At 36.5% G+C, this 23,060-nt stretch overlaps 2 protein-coding genes across 2 annotated transcripts in view; one reads left to right on the top strand and one right to left on the bottom strand.

Moving 5' to 3' along the window:
- Positions 1–23,060, top strand: part of LOC136779207 (probable cytochrome P450 305a1) — a 56,069-nt gene that overhangs the window by 18,860 nt on the left and 14,149 nt on the right. Inside the window, exon 8 of the mRNA XM_066736670.1 lies at positions 18,066–18,071. Coding sequence (XP_066592767.1) covers positions 18,066–18,071 — 6 coding nt within the window. The remainder of the gene's footprint in view (positions 1–18,065; positions 18,072–23,060) is intronic.
- LOC136778929 (uncharacterized) lies at positions 11,729–15,876 on the bottom strand. Its single transcript, XM_066736123.1, has 3 exons — positions 15,749–15,876; positions 13,968–14,026; positions 11,729–13,875 (listed from the first exon to the last, which is right to left on the bottom strand). The coding sequence occupies exons 1-3, from the start codon at positions 15,761–15,763 to the stop codon at positions 12,429–12,431; spliced, it is 1,521 nt and encodes a 506-aa protein (XP_066592220.1). The 5' UTR covers positions 15,764–15,876; the 3' UTR covers positions 11,729–12,428.

Here is a 23,060-nt window from a genome sequence, read left to right as displayed (position 1 = left end):
AACACACATTACCTAATACAGTTGCACATACTTTATCACCTGTTGCTGGCTAATTCCTACGCTCATCGGCAATTAACACGATAAACGCGTTTCGTCTATTATTAGGTACTACTACTATCACTCTCTAAGCGTGTACGACTTCCCATTGATCGAGAAGCACGTACCAAACAACCGCAACTCTCTTGCCAACGGTTATAGTTCATACGTTTACTTCGATTTTAATTGCTTTGATTAGTATTCTTCTCGTTACAACACCCTTTTTGTTTCCTACAATTCTCTTTCTTACAATCTTATAATTCAATTGATTTATTACGCAATACCAGAGGGAATAGGAATATTTTTTTGAATGGGACGTGTGATTCGCTTTTATTTAAAAATTTTAATTTCTTAATAATCCAATGCTAGTTAGAGTATTTTATTGATTAGGAAAGAATGAGTGAGTCCTAGAATTTTTGAAAAATATCACAAACGTGTTTAGAAATTTATTAATTATAAAAACACAAGTAAATTAGAAGAAATTAATTTTTCAATTTAATTTCCTAGTTAAATTTAAAATTTTAATTTGATCTTTTGGTCAAAAATGATGATTGATCTAAAAACATAAATCAGTTGTATTAACTATAAAGTGAACTAGATAAAAAAGGAACGATTTTTCATTGTTTCAGAAAATTACATAACCAATCCTTATTGTTTTTGTTTGAAATTCAAAGCATGCATGCTTCATACTGTTATGTGAGTGATTTGATCGAATATCCTTAAGTCCGTTACTGGTAGGTGGATTAAATCGTGTAAAAGTATGGAGGATGATCAAGCGATTAGTTTGCGAGGAGCGTGATGGGTGTTACGAAGGAATCGTTCAGGCATGCGGCTGAGGAAATACGCGCAATACCGTTTCATATGGCCCATGTCCATGTCACGAAGGACATCGAGTGCGGAGCGTTTGTACCTGTTTAAAGGTTCCCCCCCCCCCCCCCTTCCACACCTCTCGTGCAATCATATGAAACGGTATCCGGTCTCTTCGACACGAACAGCATTGGTGAAAGTGATAATAATTAGTTTCCTGATCTCGGATGCTCGATCTTCATTTCACCGAAATACTAAGCGTATACCTATATACATATAATAAATTATTATATATCAATACAAAATCTATATTTAAAAAAAATACTCGAACAAAAGTTACAGTTTGAATTCTGAGAAAAGTCCAATGGACTGTATCCGTCGTTTAAAGGTGAAATAAAAGAGGTTGACAATTAAACAAATTTTTGCTTTGAAATCTAGAATGTTGTTTTTGCACACTTGCTTACAAACTTGGACTTTTACTCTCTAAATACTAGAAAATCTAGTTCTTTTTTTTCTTCTTGTGGTTGTGGCATGGAAGCGTGAGAAAAATAGGAAAGCTGATTGACAGGTTTTTTGTAGTACAATTGTAAGGATTCAATAAAACTGTGCAAGGGTTATTGTTTGGTGTGATTCGTTTTGAAATGGATAGTCGTAGAATGTCACGCGTTGCATTCAATAACAACCAGAAGGTACTAGAAGAAGCTAATGAAGGTTGAAGGACAATGTCAAGGTATGAGAGGCCGTTAAACTTGTGGCTGTCGGGACGTCAAAGCTGCTTTATTGCGTGGTAAATTGTCAGATACTATGTACTTTTCACATGATTGCATTAGGTTTACGAGTCACTCAGAGGTGTCGTGGAGGTGTCCACGAGGGAGAGAGAGAGAGAGACAAAAGGATAAAAGGAGACAGAGACGCGAAACCACAGATTTATTCAAGTATACACGTAAATAAGTATACAATGTGTGTATACATATATTGTTGGGCTTGGAAACTTCTTCAGCAGCCTCGTTAAATATCACCTACACTAATTTACCTTCTGTGTATATCAATAGTGACAGAAGCAAATTACCTTTTGTACAAAGATTTACCGGTTAGCGCTTGCTAGGAAGGAAAACAATTTATTGACAATTCAAACCACAATAAACACTAATATGCACTTTGTTTAAACTTTTGTCTATTATATTTCAAGTGAATGATTTATGTGAAAAGTTGTAAACTAATATTCAAAAGTTATTTAATAAAGGAATCTCCGCATTTTGATAAATGGATTATTTAAAGTAATTGGTTTTTAAATCATTTTTAATAGCAGCTATTTTTAATTTGAATTGTTAAAATTTGAAAGCAAGGTTTTTTTGAGTCATGGTGTAATTTATTATATTAAATAATGGAAATTTGTTAAGGAGGATGAATATTTGAGAAAGTCAATTTTTATAAATATAATAATAAATCTATAGCATATATTTCTAGTATACACTAAGCATATTTAACAAAATTAAAAGAAGACGAAGTTTGTGTATAGGTTTAGTATAGATCGTGAAAATTATAAGTTATTTTCATATGTCGAAAATAAGTAATGAAAAAAGTTTAATTTTCACGTTTTATCAAATGTATTCGTCTCCCTTAAGAATGACAAATGGAAAAAGTAATTGAGTAGCATGGGAAGTAGACGTTTTCTCATTTGGATGATGAGAGTATAAAGAGGTCTTATATATAGTTTACAGCAGTAACGCGTAGCATGGGAAAGTGGTCGGTTCGTGAAACTTTGGTGTTGTATCTCCTTATTCACCGAAGAATTCTTACGGGGAGTCAAGGTGCATCGTGCATCGTAAAGGTAAGTCCATGTCCCCTTCTCCAAGCCTCTTACCATGTGCCTGCCGGAGACGCTTCCGCGATGTGTAACACGATTAAGTAGAGAGCGTATCACGTGATCCTACCTTCGAAGATGATACTTACTCGAAAGTGAAATTGCTGCTCCGTACCATCCGCGATTTCCTGCAGTAAAGCTTGCGTTCAATATAGTACTCGGTTCACTATTAGCAGATTCTACTTGAACATCTTGTCTTCTTTAAATCTGGCATAATCCGTTAGTTATATATATGTAACTTATTTGTCTGATGGAAGAAGATTGGTAGTTCAATATAGTGACTAGGCAGACTCAGATAATACATTACACTATTGAGTCAAATATAGGACATCAACTATTGGAAATTGTAATTTTGAATTGTATTATAGGGGTAAATCAAACTATTAGAATAAAGTGGCAGAAAATTATAACGTTTATTTCAACATTCGTAAATTATTTGTTTAATATTTTGTCTTTTAATAAATTAAACAATTCAAATACTCGTATACTTTATTTATCTGGTATATGAATAATAGTGCAGGAACCACAATTTCGAATACCTGTTGAATCAATAATGTTGTTTTATTTGTCAATGCTGATTAAATTATTGACGTAGCGTTAAAGGTAAACCTTATCACATCAAAATTATCTACTTCATTCGTCACGGAAAGAAATATTATTTAAAATTCATCAAGATAGGTATAAATTAATTAATTCGAAAAATTACTTAATACCAAGCAGTATCTGATTGTATATAATAAATGTTGATTAAACGAATAATAATACACTTCAATTAAAAAAACATTTAATATCAAAATAAAAAGTTAATTAACCGTGCAGATATAAAAGGAATGAATTTTATATTTTAGATCTTAAGAAACTAACTATAATAATAATAATAATTCTAATAATAGCTTAATAATTCTTTTTATGTTTCTTAATTAATGTGCCAAAGTAGAGAAGAATTTTCATCCTAAAATTCTTTATACTTAGCCTGAAGTATATTATCCTGGAAGGAAGTAAGTACTTTTAAACTAGGCAAATGCAGTGGGTTAATGCTCTTCACGCCTTTGGAACTCTTAATTAGTTTCTTTAACTATTATTGTCTTAACCCGGGTTAAGCATTCATTGCACAATGCCAGTTTTTACACATGTAGAATTAAAGCTTGGTAAATGGGAAATTATGAGCCCCTTCGAAAGGTTAACGTACCAGTTAAACACTGAAGACTTTATAGGATATGTTTAATATACACTATAGTATATTATATAGTATATCACTCAGAAAGTGGAGAGGTTAAAGTGCTGCAAAATCATTGTTGCATTTTCTCCTCCATTTATGTAACGGATGAGTAGAGAGCGATGTACGAGTACCCTAAAGGCATTACTCTATAGGAAGATGAGTGATTATTCCGGTTCGAAAGTGAAATGACTCTGTAATAAGCACTCTTCGCACATTACTGAATCTCTCACACATGATATACTTCTTCTTAATATTTATTATATTTCTCGACATGTATCCCTCAGGATTCGACCGAACATACTTCCTAATGAAAAGAATTTATAGTAATTTTGCCAAAAGAAGGAAACTGCAAATATTTTCAAAAATAATAACAAACATAAAAAATCTAATATTTCTCTTTTAAAGTAAATTAATACTATATTAGAAACAAGAATAAATAGTTGAAGTATTTTTTTTTACACCAATTGAAATTTTATTTTTATCTCAGGACAGTACATATCATTAATATGAAATCACTTATGCAAATGGAGCAACCACTATGTTCTAACAAACCTTTAATTCTCAATTATGATTCATTTATAAGCGTTAGAAAAAATGTCTGCTTACAAAAGCGTGTAATTTTTCTCAACGAGAATTTTACCAAAATTGCACTTGAAGATTTCAATTGACGATATAAGGAGAGCAATAAAACTCTTGAGTTTTCTAAAAGTTGTTTCTACGTTTTTGAGAGATCTACCTGGATAATTAGGTAGTTGAATACGACGTTTAGCAAAGTGTATTACGGCGCGATTCGAAAGTGTATGGTTCCGATGTTTGAGTCCATGATCAACGATGCGCGTTATCTAGATCTAGGTGAAATTACCTCTACTTAATAGACATCGTATCGCTCAGTCTTATTACCGTACACAGATGCCTATCGCACGTTGCCAATTCAATTTAGACCTGATATCATAGAGTGTAAAACATAAATCGATGCTATAACTCGCAGCTGTAATCGTGTAATGGATTAAATAATGCTTATTTCTTCCCACACAGCACGTATAGTGTTAAAAACGTTCCTAAAACGTTCCAACGTGTCAAATTGAATCCGGGAACGTTTTAGGAACGTTTTTTTGACACTATCTTACACCTATATATATATTATACGAGGGTTGCTAAAGGCTCTTCGTCTCTTCGCAATGCCAGAGGAGTTCCGCTCGTTGAATAAAAATCGTTTCGACCCTTGGTAAGGCACGAGAATGATTGTGAAATGATTGCTGTAGCCTGAGTAGCAGGAACGGTTGACATAACGGACGTAACAAACGTTGAACAATGGCTTATGAAGTAACGAATAATAGGCCGACCTTAGAGAGCGGGTTGAGACTTTTGTCGTATACGTTGCGTCACTTTTCGTGGAAGGATGAGCGAATGATTAGGACCGGCAAAAATATTTCTAACTGACGGGATTGGTGAAGGGAAACAACGAAAGGAACGCTCGTCACTTTCGTTCTCTCCGAGAGTCCCTGTGTATCCCTGCCCATACCTATCTATATATAGTAATCGTGTGAAAGTGACCTTGTCCTATTCACTCATCTTCCAGTAAGTTCCACTCAGAAATAAATATTTTGCAGATATTTTAATCTTTACGATAGAAAGTTCTATTCTACATCGGAAAATAAATGATAATAAGGTTAAAAATAAAAAAAATTAATTTGTACTAGGAAATGCATTTATAAAATGTTTCTACTATTCCAATCTGATCCGCTTAATATAACTATCGTTGGAAAACTGGTCATTTGTTTTGTTTACGTTGGTGCGCAGAACCCGTCGTGCAACTTTGCACCGTTGGCAAGCTTCTGATATTATTGTAATTAGTTCCTGTTATATTACGACAGATCAAGCGTTCTAGTGTTAATGAACTTTACTTTCGAATCTTTCAACCCTGAAGAAAGATCATGTTCAAGGCAGCTGCTTGTTTAAGTTCAATAATGTTATTTACACTTAAATGGTCGTTTCATAAATGTTGTGTGTTTTTATTAAAGCCGTTAAAGCGTAGAGCTGTTGATGGTGTCCTCAAAAGTAAGGTTGTAATAGAAATTTCTCGAAGGTGCTTATTCGGACTATTTTCTTTCTCTGCGTGATTGCGAGTATAGCGAATATAGTTGTAAATCGAACTCTAGCATTTTCACTTTCTATTGGGTAATACGTGTGATCGTATTGGTAGTACTAGGTGCACCCACGTCCTCTCCCAGCGTAGCATCACGCATAAATAGAAGCTTTCGATGCTTGTATTCAGCTCGAATAATAACACATTGATTAACGGAAGCTCGATACCCTAACCTTTAATTTCAAAATTATATCTCGACACAGAGTTAATTACTGAGACAATTATCGGATTCGTTAGATCATTAATGATTTCTTGTGGAATTTAAACACATAAGGAACGAGTCGAAAGCAAATAGAATATCGAAGCAAAAATTTAATATTGGCTTTTAATGTGTATATGTCTAGTCATAGATTTTTTTATTCTAAAGGTTGTATTTGTGTTTTATAACATTGATACTATCCAACGTTAAATAACACCTATTTTTTGAGAGAATTTAAAAATCAGATATCTTTCTCTCTCTTTCTCAGGATGAATATACTCAGTGTCTTGCCCGCGTGCAACTTACTTTTACTACTTAACGTGAGACACTACCGAGAGTCTCCTGATATATTATGGCATGTACGATATAACTGTTGATGGAAGTTTTCAAGTACTTCTGATAAGGGAAAAATTAAATACTCTATATAATAAATATTTAAAGCTTAATAATATAAAAATACAAACAGAATAATCGAGAGATATTTTTTTCAATTTTAGCTATTGCTAATTTTATCAGTGCCGTCCTTTTTCATTCCATATATATATAGTTTTAGAACTTTTAAACTCTATTTTTCCATCAAAAGAAAATTACCTCTGTTCATTAGTGTTCAAACCAAATCATTATAAGTGGCAATATTTTATTAAAATTGAAGATTTGGAATAGAATACAACATTATTAGTATAAAATAACCTACTATAATATACACTGAAAAATATACATTTAAAAATAAAAAAGTATACCTATCATATTCTTCTAAAAAAAAAAAAATTCTTATTTTCAAGTCTGCAATTACTACACAATTTTCATCTTGAAAATTGTACCGACCTTTACGCTGAACATCCTTTATAGATAAAAGCATGTATCGTTGAGAAGAAAGTGGCTCTAACGAGAATCATCTGCCCATTGAACTCTCTCACAGGCTTGGTAATTGCGAGGTAATAGGAGCTTGTAAACATAGCGAAAAAAAAAGTTTTTAGTATCATTCGAAATTGCAACTAATTTATCTCGGTATTTTACGAATGTAATCGGAATTTCAATAGTGCTGTTTACGAAGTAGTCGACCAAGATTCGCCTCTCCCATAGGACACTCGTCATTATAATCGGTTTCCGCGAGAGCGAGGTTGTGTTCTTCCATATGATACATGACTACGCGAGTTCGTGGTCCGTATTTGTGACAGGATTGGTTAGAAAGTAAAGTGGTGGGGGTCTGCTAAGCCGGTTTAGCACGAAACTTTTACCAATTTAATTGCCTTTTTAAAAATATCAGGTATATATTAGTAAAAATTCTGTAAAAGTTGGACTCCAATATAATACATTACTTTGTGCAAATGTATGAACAATATATAAGATAAAAATAAATGTTACTGCATTCGAATAAAAATTCTGACTTAACCAATATTTAAATAGAAAGAATATAAAATTTCTGACCTTCTTTTACCAATCAATTGAATATTTTTAATATTCCTCCTGGCTGCTGAACGAAAACTGGTGATGGCAATAAATAACTTCTTCACAGAATATAACTTAACTGGAACAAACTGTAGTCGTTACACAGATTTCCCGCCAATTTCGTACACTTCCACAAATTTTCAAATTTCTAAGGTAAACTTAATCTGATGTAAACATCAGCAAATCAGGCAGTATGCTGTCGGTCCAGTAGAACGATTAAAACATTTAGAGCCATCAAAATCTGTATGCTTGCGCCATCTGCTATAAATCGAACAAACTATAGTAAGCAAAACGCACTTTACTCTGTAACCAATTTTAAAGATATACTATCACGCCACCTATGAAGTGCTGCCAATTATCAGCCTTAATATTAGTTAAATTCTTAGGTTGGCTAAAGATTGCCTTCGAGCTCTGAGGGACAGATAAGAAAGGGTGGGGGTAGCTGAGTGTCCTACCCCTGGTTTAGCATATACGAATAACATTGGCATACAGAAACAATTGTACACCTATACACGTAAAGCTATTCGTGGATGCTCTCATAAAAGAACGCGTACCGACAGCTTCGGCTCTATTCCATCGAGATACTCGCGCGACTAACCTAACTAAACACTCTTATTTACCGATATTTTCTTACCTACTAACTCGACGACTCTCAAGCAGCCTCAACCAATTCGCTTTCTTTTTACGATTCTTCTCTAATCTTCTCGCCAATTTCCCTTTTATTTCCTTGCCTCTATAAAACTCACCAAACGATTTTATTTTCTCACCGTCTTCAAACCCAACTTTTCATCCTACGACTCTTCTTTGTTACGTTTTTTCTCCCATTATTTAGTTACACTATATTTACGCCTATTTTTTAGTCGTTTCAAACGCGATATAAAACTTTATTGTTATACGTATTGTAATTATTACATAAAAACAGATAATTGTTTTTAGTAACTTATCTTAATTAAAAACAGCTTAGCTATTAGTCGTATCATTTATCGCTTAATTCTGTGAATTATGGGCTGTAAGGTGCGCAATCGTTAACTCGTAAAATATCGTATCTATCGTTAATGCGTTAGTGACATGTAGTGGACTCTTGATGTTTATATAGTATTCCAGCCCACGCTTAATTAGCTGTGCAAGTATAATTGCTTCCTAGGATCTAGCAAATCACACGAGGATAAAAATTTCAAAAATTACACGCTCGTCGGAGCCGAAAACTTTGGAAATCGCGCTGAGCAGGAAACTTGAATAAATCGCTAATTAGTGTAGACAGTTAATTCGATTTGCATAATAACATATATAATATGAGTATACATATAGGGTGTATACTTTAACTCATTCTAAACTATAAGCGTAAAAATTGTTTTGTTTCGGTAACTACAAGAGATACATTTTTTTAATCTAAGATTTTTAAAACTTTTTCTATTTAGATCAAAAAAATGTGTTAATTAAAAAAATGATATCAATTACAGTTATCGAGATAAATGGATTTTTACGTTTATTCTACAATGTGAACTAAAATACACACCCTGTATAAATTAATCAATAATTCTTGATCACTATAATTTATATGTATATAAAGGTGAATCTTTAGAATATTCTCCTATATATCTACATACTAACGTGAAAATCGTACGCATTAATCGCACACCCGTTATATACCAATGGCATCGCCTTACTTATCAAAACTCGTCAGAACGAGCTTAAAGATTCGCCACACATGAGCCATGCAGTCGTATGACACATATACACGAAACGCGAGGTGTTTGATATTGGTTAGCGTGATGCAAAGAAGTCGGCAGTCCGGTTACGCGAGAATGTTCGTCCAAACTTTCACTTTCCACGGAAGTGTGTGCGTGTGCACTGTTATGCTCTGCTCTGTCCTGCCTCGTTAATCAGAGCTTTTCTCTGCAGTCAGCTTCGTTTTCCGCATCCTATATATATATATATATATATATATATATATATATAACATAACATATGAGAGTTTCCCGTTGACGAACCGCCGAGACTATCAACCGTCTCCTCTCCCAGCCTTACCTTTCTAAATGCATATCGCCCTCGCTCTCTCGTAACTCACTTTGGCCAATAATTAATATGCGACTGTCTTTACTCTACAGGTTTTTGCCGATAGGAGCAAGAAAAGTGCCAACGGTGGAGAAATTTGTTTCAAGAAGAAGAGAAGAAAAGAGGAAGTGGATGATGTATACAAACTCTCGAGGCATTAGTTTTAGTTATAAGCTATAAATACACAGATAAACGTGCATTAGACGTATTTACAGTGGTGCAGCTTGAATTCAATGGGAAACTTTAATGGAGGTTGCCAAAGCCACAGTGCAGTATTTTTTTATCATGAGTGCATATCACCCACATATACTATAAGGCATTGATAACATACTTTGGCCAATAATTAATACGCGACTGTCTTTATTCGCAGGTTTTACCGGTACCAGCAAAAAAGTGCCAACGGTGGAGAAATTTGTTTAAAGAAGAGGAAGAAAAGAGGAAGTGGATAATGTGTATAAACTGTTGGGGCATTAGTGTCAGTTAAAAGCTATGGAGACTGTGCACACAAACACAATGACACTGAAGTGAGAATACCTATAAGTGGATATGTATATATTAAATGTGAAGTCTAAAAATTTCAAAATTAACGATGTGTAGCGTTGAGACCATTTATATGCACTACTTCACATTCTCACTTCGCTGTCATTGTGTTAGTATACCCAGTCCCTACAGTATGCAAATATATGTGCATATAATGAATACAAGGTGTCCAATTAACACATGCCAAGCTCATCAATTCAAATAGAGTAAATGATTAATAAGACTTTTATACCATTTTCGAATTTAAGCCTCAACCCTTAATTAAAAAGGTATATCATCGATAAAAATTCCTTACTATGAAACTAATTCTTATTATTCCTCAATTGCCCAAGTAGTGTCTGATCAAATAGAATGTTTTAACAGATCGACCAACAAAAAGTGTTCAATCACTGAGTCTCTAACCTTTAATAACTCTGTTTACTTAATGATTAGTTGAAAAATAGTATAAGAATTTTATTCTTAATATCATTTGCTTCATATGAATATATCAATTTGGCATAAATAATTTGGACACCCTGTATACTGATATTACACCGATTGGATGAGAAACTTTAATAGAGATTTCCAAGACCAGTGCAGTGTGCTTTTATCATAGGTGCATATCATCCACACAAATGGACACACACATACATAAAACACAAGTAAGGAGCACATATGCGAGTTTTCACGTGACTCTCGATTAGTCGAAGGGGGAGGATAAAATGCTTGTGACACTTCCGGCTGCCCTTTCTCCTCTCGGCGTCTCGCGCTTCTCATACTCGCTTAAGCGCGCGAACAAGAGAAAGTAAAGGTCGCCTCGAGTTCACATCCTGCGCGCGACCCTGCTCAACCTCGATGCTTCGCGCTTCTTTCTTTCAGTCGTCGCCTTATCCCTAGAAAGCATCTTCCTTCAAGTTCCGTGGATACACTCTCACAAATACACACATACACAGATACTTAGGAAGAATCTACCACTATGAACTTGCACTCCCTACTTCTTCCCGATACTTGCCTAGAAACCAGCACTTTCATCCTACAACACTAATCAATTGAGACAATTGATTCCTTTCATTTGTCCCTCCTCACATCTATACCTATATATTGCACACACACATACACCCACTCGATCTCATGACGCCAATCAACCACAATTCGCATTGTGATAGGCTGATAAACCGATAGCAATTACAACTTGATTTTTGCAACAATTGCAACTCACGAGTGTTTTAACGAGTCGACCTTGGCCGATGAGGATAATTTCACCGTTGCACGTAACTATCGCTATTAAGCGACTCGCTCAAACAGGAAATTGACGCTGAGATCCGGCAAAACAATCGGCTCTCGTGTTATAAAAAATGGGTCTATCATTAAAAAAAAGGTTATTTATTCAATTAACATAAACGATAAAAGTACAAAAATATCAACACTCGTTATTATTTACAAATGGACATGCTTATCAATTACACATAAAAGTATTTGTAGCGTACGCGTGGCTAACCGGACACAAAATTGGCAATGAGTCGCTAAAAATAAATCAGCAAATTGTCGAAGATTTAATTTTCTCAAATTTGAATCCATCGACGATTGTTGCAACGATTTGCATGGGCAAGGGTGCAGATGGGCAGCCCGTTACGGAACAGTCAAAGAGAAAGACAAAGGGAGAGGAGGAGGGGGGGGGGGGGTGGATTGGGAAGGAAATAAAAGTTTCTTTTTGCAACCGATAAAAAAAGAAACAGAAAAAAAACAAGAGGAATCATCGCGATGCTATCGACTTTCTCGCATTACGCGAATATGTCATGCTTTCTAGCAATTAGCGGTAAGATTTTCGCAACGCATGTAATACATAGGCAGTCTTTTTACTTTGATTACAATTCCCTTGCGAATGTATGGGTGGCGGAGGGAGGCGAGTGCGTTTAGCAGAAGAAAAGTAACAAGTTGTGCAGTCTCCATACTGTGGTCCCCCGTATACAATGATAGATACGTTTTCGAAGTTGAAGCGCTACAGGTCGTAGTAACAGCACACCGTCTATTAATAATAAGAAAAATGGACAGGTGTGATGGTCGCCCGAGGCAGGTAATCAGGCGCTTTGGATCGAAAACTATGCCGATTTAAGTGGAAAAAGCGACTCTCGAATTATTTGTAGCCAGGATGACCTTCATCGTGGTGAGGCTCCGGGGCCGGTACCCAAACTTTCTCCCAAACTGGCTTCCAAACCTTTTTCCAGGCTGGTACCTGCACGTCCTTCCATACTGGCACCCATTTGCTCTTCCACTCATCCTTCCATACCTGTTTCTTCTCTGTGACCCAAATTTGCTTCTTCTGAGGAACCCACACTTGTACGGACTCCTCCTTCCAGACGAGCTTCTTGTCTGGTACCCAGGCTTGCTTCTTCTCAGTCTTCCAGATTTGCTTCCACTCAGCTTTCCATTCCAATTTCTTGTCACTCACCCAAGCCTGCTTCTTCTCGGTTCTCCAAACCTTCTTCCACACTGGCTTCCACACGAGTTTCTTCTTCCATAGATCGTGGCTAGTGTACTCCCAACCATGATGATCCTTCCCAACGTATTGTTCACCTGGAATTCCAACCTTGATCCATTCCGGTACCCACACCTTTTTCCAGTCTGGTACTTGAACTTCCTTCCAAATTGGTACTTTAACCTCTTTCCAAATTGGTTTCCAAACTTTCTTCCACGCAGGCACCTGAACCTCCTTCCACACAGCTACCTGAGTTTCTTTCCACACAGGTTTCTGTACTTTTTTCCATGCTGGTACCTTGATTTCTTTCCACGCTGGTACCTTAACTTCCTTCCAAGCTGGTACCTGAACTTTTTTCCACTCCTGTTTCCAGGTGAGTTTGGACTCTGATTTCCAAACTTGCTTCCAGTCAGCTTTCCAGGTGAGTTTTTTCTTCCAAACGCCTTTTGGTTGATCGTGAGCAGGTGGTCCATAGGAATCTGAAGGAGGTCCGTAAGAGTCGGAGGGTGGACCATAGGAATCAGAGGGTGGACCGTAGGAATCGGATGGTGGAGGACCGTAAGAGTCCGACGGTGGTCCGTAAGAGGAAGAAGGACCGTGAGAGTCTCCACCGAAGGATGATCCATGGTCACCGTCGAATGATCCATGGTCCCCACCTATGGATCCCGAATCAAAGCCATGGCCACCGGATGGAGCACCGTAGGTGCTCGCAGGGGCTCCATAAGAGCTCGATGGAGCTGAGGGGACTCCATAAGAGGAGGAAGGCGCTGGTGGTGCACCATAGGAGGATGAAGGTGCTCCGTAAGAAGAAGACGGAGCACCGTAAGAAGGTGCTGGTACCGCTGGGGCCCCGTAGGAAGAGGAGGGTGCAGGGGCACCATACGAAGGTGCTGGCACAGCTGGCGCCCCGTAGGAAGACGAGGGTGCTGCAGGGGCACCGTAAGAAGACGATGGGGCCCCGTAAGATGACGATGGCGCTGCTGGTGCTCCATAGGATCCTGAAGGTGCTGCTGGAGCACCGTACGAAGACGATGGTGGTGGTGGTGGTAAACCTACATCTGGAGCTCCATAAGAAGTAGCTGGAGGATTATACGAACTTGGTGGCCTGCGAATGATCAATTTCATTAAAACAATCTCTACTCCCAGAAAAAAAACTAATGTTTATTGAATAATTAAATAATTTTTAATCAAACTCACTCTCTCTTTGTCCTAATCGGATCTCCGAGCGTCGATACGAAGAGGAATCCAAAAATTATCTGAAATGAACGGAAAAACTGATTATTCCCTCTTTCACGGTCAATTCTACAGCGATAAAATTAGAGATTGGCTCGTAATGTCAGTACGTGTAGGAAAAAAGTCATTTGGATTTATAGCTATAATCGACATAAATTCCTCGTGCTGAGTTTAACGATAATGTTGGTTTAAAAGGGAAAGTTGGAGTGGTCGTGATGGACGCTTTTGAATTGGATCATGATAAACCCTTCCGGCTTGATCAGCTTCTTGTCGTTAAGTGGAAAAACAGAGCATATTGAGTCAAAATATTTTATCGAACGAGAGTCGAGAAAGTGGTTGATCTATTAAAGTTCGCTGGGATATCGGTCAAGTTACGAGCGAGAAGCAACCATGGACTTCCGCGTCTTATGCGTTTCGCTCTAATTGCATCAGCTATATAACAACCGGCATGGTGTGGCGTGGCACCTTCAAGAGCACGTTTATACGTTATACCGAGCGTGAAGATCAAGGATCGAAAAACATTTTGCTCGTTATCCAATAATTTCTTTATTTTCACGACCAGAAAACTCGGTAGAGTCTCAGGCCAAGCTATAATAGTTAATATAATTTTTATATAAAAATAAAAATAGAAATATATATTATATATATATATATATATAGCAAAAATCAGTAAAATATATATATATATCATATAAATTGGAGTTTCGTGGTGGTTTTTCTCCAACTCGAAGCCTCTAACGAGATACGCGATGCTCCGTTAGCGAACACACCGAGTCCAAAATATCTTAACATTTCTTTTAATTAAAACACACGTCGTCGCGTGTTACACTTTCGAGAAATGTGTAACATTCGATACACGCCGAATCCATTTGCAAAACTTTCCATTCTACAGGAAAACACGAGCAGTCGTGCCAAATTCTTTGCATCGTGCTAACAGTAGAAAATACCAGTAATCTTCAGCTACAAAACGGGTCAGTATTCGAGAAAGAATACCGAGGAATATTTTCCGTCCGATCTTCTCCGAGATTGTATTCTAAAACGTAATAGCGCAAGGAGAAAATCGGTCAGTAGGCCCGTCCGTCTCTCATAACACCGGAGTTGGTTTATCCAGGCAAGACCCTGATACTGGATAACGATCTCTTTAACAACTCGAGCCTCTTCCAACTTTTTATTTGCCATTCAAGAAAAACAGAACGAATTAAACAAAATCATTAGAAAAAAATAATTATCATCTCTTTAAAAATAAACGACCGATCACACACACATCAACTTTCGATGCACGTGTAATATCCAGGCAATACTATTATATTGGATAACGATCCTTTTATAAACTCGATTTGTCTCCAAAATTTTATTCGACATAAAAACTCAAAACAAAATTAAAAAAAATAAGCTACGTAATATATAAAATTAGAGACTCCCAAAAATATTATCTATCGTGCGATAAAAATTTCAGAAGAATTGCAAAAAAAAATTACGATCTATATAAAATTGTACAATCTATCACCAACTTTCGATGCACGTGTAACAAGTTAGCAAAAGGGAAGCAGCTCCCTTTCGCGTAAGAGAAAAGCACTTGGCGGGAAAAAAATGCACAAAAGAACAATAAAAACGGTAAGAACAGCACAGGATAAAACACACTGCAATATCACATGGATCTATCCTAGGTTATCACTGTGGTGTCAGCGGGGAAGAAAGGGGAAAAATCGAAGAAAAAAAAGAAGAGAATAAACTTGGACACTGACCAAAATGGACCGCATGTTGCGTCGTGGGGCTGTTAACCGCGAAAGGGAAACGGCAAAAAGTGCCGCTTTTTTCGGCTCGTCACTCTTCTGACGAATTCCTAGTGACACTCGAAGCTTTTATAGCGAATGCTCCGCCGCCTAGACGCCTAGGTGCTCCAGGTATACGGCATACTGTTTTCGAGGAGGGGCACGCGGTACCAGCGAGTTGGTGCTATATGGGGGTCCCAGGCCCCAACTACTCTGCACGTTACATCCTAGCATCTTCTGCCTACGGAGGGGGAATTCTAGCCCCCGCCGTAACCTCCACAATTGCTACAGAAGCTATAGCTATACGCGTGTATCCTACCCCCACCCCCCCTCCTCTTCTCCCTCCTACAACATCATCATAATCATCCTCCTCTTTTTCTCTTTATTAAGCAAGCATTGCACAAAATCATCATTCACCTTGTCCTTACATAATGCTCAACTTTTTTTTTTGGACAGACACTCCACAGTTTCAGTCTACCCACTGGGTACAGCGCGAGATTAAGATTATTTGATTTACGAGCGATATAGGACCATTTGCAAAAAATTTCGTGTAATTGAAGAAATGAGAAAGCGTATATAGTGATTACCGTGCGTTATATTTTTTTTGTATGTGTATGGTTTTTTATAGTTATATATACTCTACAAGTTTTATTCCAGTCTCTCTGTTTTCAATCCTGGTGAGTTTTGATATTGGATCACCTGCAATGAAACTCCGATGATTAATTAGATTCACGAAGTTTATAGTGCAGGTCTTTCACAGTATGTATTATCGTTTTGATTAATATTCTAATTAAAGGTAATTATCAATTAGCACACCTGGCTCGTAATTCCATCGTAGATACCATCGAGCAAGTTCAAGCTTCAAGGCTGCATGTAAAATGGTGAACGATTTTTCTAGGTTGTAGACTGAACTTTTGAAAGACTCGTTATTCAAGGAAGAGGATTTTCCAGCGCGAGACTCGGTCACTTGCGCAATTAGGTATATAGATATTATTTAAATGTAATGTGAGAGCTGTCACAAACGAGAAATGGGAACGGTATTATCCGTGCCATCCCTGCTATAAAAAATATCGTCGGGGCAACAATCGTACCGGACAATATTACACGTAATAAACGCCAGAAGATGTGAGCCATAACGACGCTTTTGCCTTTCAAATTTATAATATCCATTTATTTATTGCGCTTTAGCAACGAACTAAGAGCCGGCTACTGTTTTGCCATTTTAACAACGCTTAAACCAAACTCGCGTAAGAATAATTCTGCTTCTATACTTTATGGATGGATTTAATTAGATGAAAATATATTACTGAACTTTAAAGATGCATCGTTTACTCGAGAAAGTTCCATAACAATTTTAATAACTCAAATGGCTGTTTAAACGAGCACGTTTTGGTACATTGCGTACACAAACGAAATCTTAGCGTCAGAAATTACTGGAGAAATGTTTATTACGCTTCCGTAAAGCTATTTCAGGATTTTCAGGGTTTTTTATTTTTCTCGTTTATATTGACAAAAAGTGGAGGGATTAAAGTTATTGGATTTAGTGGTCGTGGTAATGCGTGTAACGTAATGTTTTATTAAAAAACCGAGAGAGAGAGAGAGAGAGAGAGAGAGAGGAGGGGAAGAATAACGCATGCAATTCTGATTTCTCCTGGCAACGCATGTGGGAAGATGCACGTTTTTACAAAGAGTGAAGCGTTTTCGATGCTAATTACTGCATAACTATAATTACTGCATTTCCAGGCTTCTGTTTTCTGATATTCCCTCGAGGGTAAAAGGGTGAAAAACTATTTTACTAAGAAATATTCATTGTGAACGTGGTTTCACTTCTACTTTACTTTTTCCCTTTGTGTTTCCTTAATAAATTGAGTTGTAAATTTATTTTAAAAATTTATTATTGTATATGGATGAGAATACACTTGTATCGATATTTTTTGAAGAAAATAAGAGTTACCATTAAAAAAATATATTTCATTGTGTATATGAATTTAACTTCACTTACCTTCTTTCTCTTGATATTTCCCGAACGAAACAAGAGACACTGTTTTAAAAGAAAAATCATCGTGTGTGCGAATTTACCTGCACTTTGCTGTTTTTTCCTGACATTTTCTAAACGAAATAAGAATGAAAAATCATTTTATTTCCGTTATGTGTATGCGAATGTTGAATAAACAGGTAATCGTGGGAAGATCTCGTACCTTATTAATTTAGAACAAACAGAATGAGCAATAATAAAGTAATTAACTATAATCCATTAATCAGTTTCTATCGAATGTAGAAAAAGAGAAAGTTCAACGTCTAAAATTTACCTCCACCAAAGCATTATTAAGTAAATCACGAAAAGTTGAAGTTTAAGGTTAAAGTCGTTAAGAAGTCAGTGGATGAGAGTCGAGAAGGAAGGAAAAAAGAGGTTGAGATGACTCGCGTCTGGTGAGGCAGGTGAGTATCCATAATATTAAATGTTTGCCCGTGTGCGTAAAAGAAGATCTATGCTATCGTCTATAATATCAATAAGGAATTTCTGTATCCGGACGTATTTCGCAAGCTTCGACCGTTGGAAAAGATGCTCGAGGAGAAAAAGAAATTTGTGAGTTTTCAAATTAGATGCTAATGAAGGTATTTGATGAAGAGCGAGAGACGGAGGGGTGGCTTGGAAGTTGGAGAAAGGTCTTTCGCGTTTGGATCGCGCGACAGGAAAAGGTACGTGAGATATGTAGCCAGGTGGACACTTTGTGTGCCCACTAAAATGAGCATGACAGTGTGTGTTGAAAAAGGATGCAGGAGAACCGCACCTCTGTAATTGTAATCCCCGCCCATTTCACCGTTTCACGCTAACTGGTCGCTCAACAAAGTGCACGGTGCATCCACTGCACTTATCGCCAGCCAACTCACCAAACTCACTTTGACTTTCTTTCGATTCGACTTTCCGGTATTCAGCCTTACAGGCTTACCCGTTACCCACTCGCGGTTCTTCCCTTTCCCTCCAATCTCTCTTTTCATCTCTTCGAAAACACTCTCGACTTCCTCTCATCAAATTATTCCTACCTTTCCCAAACTTTCCCCCACTATCCTCCTTTAACAGCCAATTAGCCCTTCTTTTTTTCTCCCTCTTTCTCGCTTCACGAATATAGCCATGTGACAGGCATGGTAGATTTTTTGCAAGCATTCGCACAGACATTTCCTAACGGTTCTTCCCCCTCACTAAAAATTTTACTCAACACTTTCGATTTCTTTTCAAATTACAGTTTTTTTATCAGACTTCTCCTCGTCGTCCTTCTTAAGAACCGAATACTTTTTCTGTTTCTTCCGCTATAATAATCATGCGACAGATTTAGTGGAGTTCTTGCAAGTATACTTGTGGACGGTTATCTCTTCAAGGTTCATTTCCCTTTCTCCAATATCTTTTTCTTCTCTTGAAGAAAACTCTTGATTTCTTCATAAAGTCGTTCCCCCCTGCCTCAAAAATTCAAAGGAGCCCTTTCTAATTTATTAATCCTTTATTGCTTCTCCACGATTAATCGTGATCCAAACAGGTGGTTTTTTTTTCAAGTTCCGGTTCTTCCTACCCCCTCCAATCTCTTTTCAAAAATACTCTCGATTTCTTCATAAAATCAATCCTTTCTTTTGAAAAAATATGAGAAAAGGAGACTTCTTTTCAACTTATCAATTTCTTATCGCCTCCTCCACAAATAACCGTGAAACAAGTAAGGAATTTTTTCAATCTCAGTTCATAATTTATCGCACATGTCTTTAAAAAAAAAAAAAAACAATTTCTTCAAAACATTATTCTTCCTTTTCACAAAAAAAATGAATAAAAGTCCTTTCGACTAATCACCTCTTCATTAATTGCTTCTTCATGAATAACCATAAGACACATAAAGGTGGTGTTTTTTTGCAAGTACCCGTGCGCAGCTTTCTTCGGATATTAAGTAATTTTAACCAAGCGTTACGTAAGAAAAGTTAGAGGAGCACTGTCGAAGCTAAAGGCATGTTCTCTTGGATCTGTTACGCGATAGAGCTTGGCGAGTACCACCAAGTGCTGCAGACTCTTTGACTTTCTTTCAATTTAGGTTTGTGGGATTCGTCTGTGAACTTCCTCCATAGAAGAGAGTACGTATCGTACACAGATTCGTTACCTTTCACCAGCCACTATTATACAGGTACGTGCACATTATAAAGTCAATATCGGATACCCTGGGAACTCGCAGCTCGCGCGCACAACCATGCAATTCCTATATGATTTTAAATCTATCGACCTCCTCCGTTGCTAAAGGAAAGTGGCGTTGATAGCATGAAAAATTGTTATTCCTCTAAATTCCATATATATATACCAAACGACACACCTGGTATTTCATAATTCTTACGCAAACCATATATATAATATAATAATATATATATTGAATCATCCCTCCCGTTGTTTTCAACCTTATCGCAGGATTCGCCTTGCAATCTGCTTTTTCTCATATTTTCTCATTTTTTACACTGCTGAGAATAATTGGTACCAGTTACTTTCACTCGCGCCCGAAGCATGAGCCTTATACGACGATTGCCTTTGACCAGTCATCGTTACGAGGTTCCGATGAGCCGGGCAGGAAACTTATTGATAACCCAAGTGGCAAATGCTGCTTTCGTAAGGTGGATCTCGTGTTGAAAAATTACTACCTTTTCAGTTTTATTATTCACGAGATTCTCGCTTGTAATTTAATTAATACTAATCACGAAGAGATAAGCTGCGAACGTGACACGGAATTTCATCGTTTATTCGGCCGGTACATTAGAGACGAACTTAATATTTAACGATCGATAGTTATCTTGGGAATAGGCTGTATTTTATTTCCGATGTCAAAGTCAATTCGCAGCTCTGGTCTGTAAAATGGAAAGGGGGAAAGGCCCTGCCTCGTAGTCCTCGATCTCTTCTAATTCGTCGGATTCCCCGCCTAATAGGATGGACTATTCGGGGAATTAGATATTTCTCTAGGATTGCGATAAGGATTTCACTTTTTTATTGTCGAATTTCAAAATATTTCCAAGCTTTTCGCACGCTGAGATTTCATTTCCCCTCGCGAAAGTCTTTCTGCATCATCTCTCACGTCGTTAGTTCACTTCGCTCGTTGAATGCAGCAGCGTCATAACTGGAAAAACCTCATTTCGTGCGGAGCTCAATTTAAGATTGATCATTTTCAAGGAGTATAGTCATTAGTGATAATAAATGGATTTCATTTGTTTCGAAAGAAAATTACGAAAGTCTATGCAAAAACTCTTCAAATCTATCCTTCGACTTATTTTCACGCGATTGTTAAATTATTTAATAACAAAGCCTATTTTTTAATCTTTAAATTTTATGGTTTAAGTAATTAAAATATACAGATATTGATCAATTTTACAAATTGGTAGGACTTTATGTATAAAAAAATTTAATATTATTATGTGCAAAAATATATTTAGGTAACTCTTTTTTTGAATTACTGTATATTAAAATTACAATAGAAGGAATTAAATAACAACACAGAAAATAAATCAAGAGGTATTGATGAAATTGTGACATATTTTTTTAACATCTTCAATGACTTTCTAAATTGATTGACTAATTCAAGCAGATTTATTTCGTATTCCTTATACGTATACATTTACCCAAAGTTTTGTGTTAATTATAATACAATATACATATTTAAAATAAGTTACTTAAATATTTTTCTGCTGTATATTCCTATTTTTAAATATTAAGATTTATTTACTTTTGTAGCTGTAAAAAATATCTGTTTATTTTGACACTATAGCTCAAATTTTTTTAAGAGATTGATACATTCTACTTACTTATGTATATAATTAAAAAATTTTAATTTTTTTGTTGCGACTTTATTGTACTCCATGAGAGATTTCTCTCCCTCACCTCTCTAAAAAACGCATTTCGCTACTTTTGGCGTCTGTGTGCAACTTGCCGCGACCACTTAAACTTGACAATGTGCAGCCAGCCAGCCATTGGATCAGCCGGAATCATTTGTCATGGAAGGTGCAAGTCAGGATGCACGAAAGAGAAATTCTTTCGCTAATTTCAGATATTTTAAAGCACCACGATAAGATTAATAATGTAAGCAATTTATGATTTCGTCAAAGGGTGAATATATTATTTTAATGAAACGAATTATGCGCGTCGTTGATAGAGACTGAATAAGTAGGCAAAGTTGAGAGAAATTTATTCCTATTGGTATTGGTATGTGAATTGATAAAACTAAAATTGAAGTGACAGTCGTATCAATTTTGTGCGACGATTTTTCATCAAGATCGAATTCTGCGCCCGGGGTAACGAAGGGAACGTGTTTTCTGGCTAGTGAAAGCGGGCAACTCAGTTAACCCTGTTTTTAACCACACCATAAGATCCTGCAGTAAAAAAAATCACTCACGATGATCCTTATGATGAATGGGACGCGATCTTTGCTCTCCTCGATCCAATTATTTTCTATTATCCGCTCACACATACACGTCAGTATCTTTTATGGCAATTTTCAAATGGCGCTTGGCGCTTTTACGCCCCCTCGCGACTCTCGTGAATAACCTAACCTCACTTCATCCGGTCTCACTTCGAGACTTCCAGTCCAGCTTTAACAACTTGTTTTTCCGTAAAAAATAAAATACTTTCACAAATATTGTTAAAATATTGAACTTTCATCCACGATAAAATATTCTCACGAGTGACATTAAAATATTCCTTATTATACCGCATGATTTCAATGCAGCAATGAGCATCGAGCTTCGATACTTCGATAGTTCCGATGTATATGCATATAAATACTATACATATAATTTCTTTAAAACGGTTTACCATCACGAAAACACTTTCCTTCCGCGTTTATACATACCACATGTATAAGGTGTCTGGTTAACTCATGCCAAGCCGGAAATATAATATATAGTGAGTACGGATTTCAAAGATAATAAACTTCTGTATCATTTTTTACATAGCTCGTGGTAAAAAATTATTAAAAATTAAAAACTCATTGTTTGGAAATGTCTCATTAGCAAAAAATATTTAGTAACCTTCTATACATTCGTCAGTTATCACAAAGGCGATTTTACATCCCTAATAATTTTCAAGTGATGGGTTATAACAAGAATCGACGTAGGAATTTTATTCTTAAAACTACTTGTTCTACAAGAATTGATCAATTTGGCATGAATTAACCAGACACCCCGTATATGCCATAATAAATCGATATTGTTATTTCCAAAAATTAGTTATAAAACTCTATTCCTACCATTTTCGTAATTTTCACTCCATTAGCAACAA

The sequence above is a fragment of the Prorops nasuta genome, unplaced genomic scaffold (assembly GCF_024137725.1).
Source record: "Prorops nasuta isolate Cenicafe-Biocafe unplaced genomic scaffold, Cenicafe_Pnas_1.2 PNAS00015, whole genome shotgun sequence".
In the NCBI taxonomy this organism is placed as follows: domain Eukaryota; kingdom Metazoa; phylum Arthropoda; class Insecta; order Hymenoptera; family Bethylidae; genus Prorops; species Prorops nasuta.
Note: the sequence above shows the minus strand (reverse complement) of the source record. Positions and strands in the feature narration are given on the sequence as shown.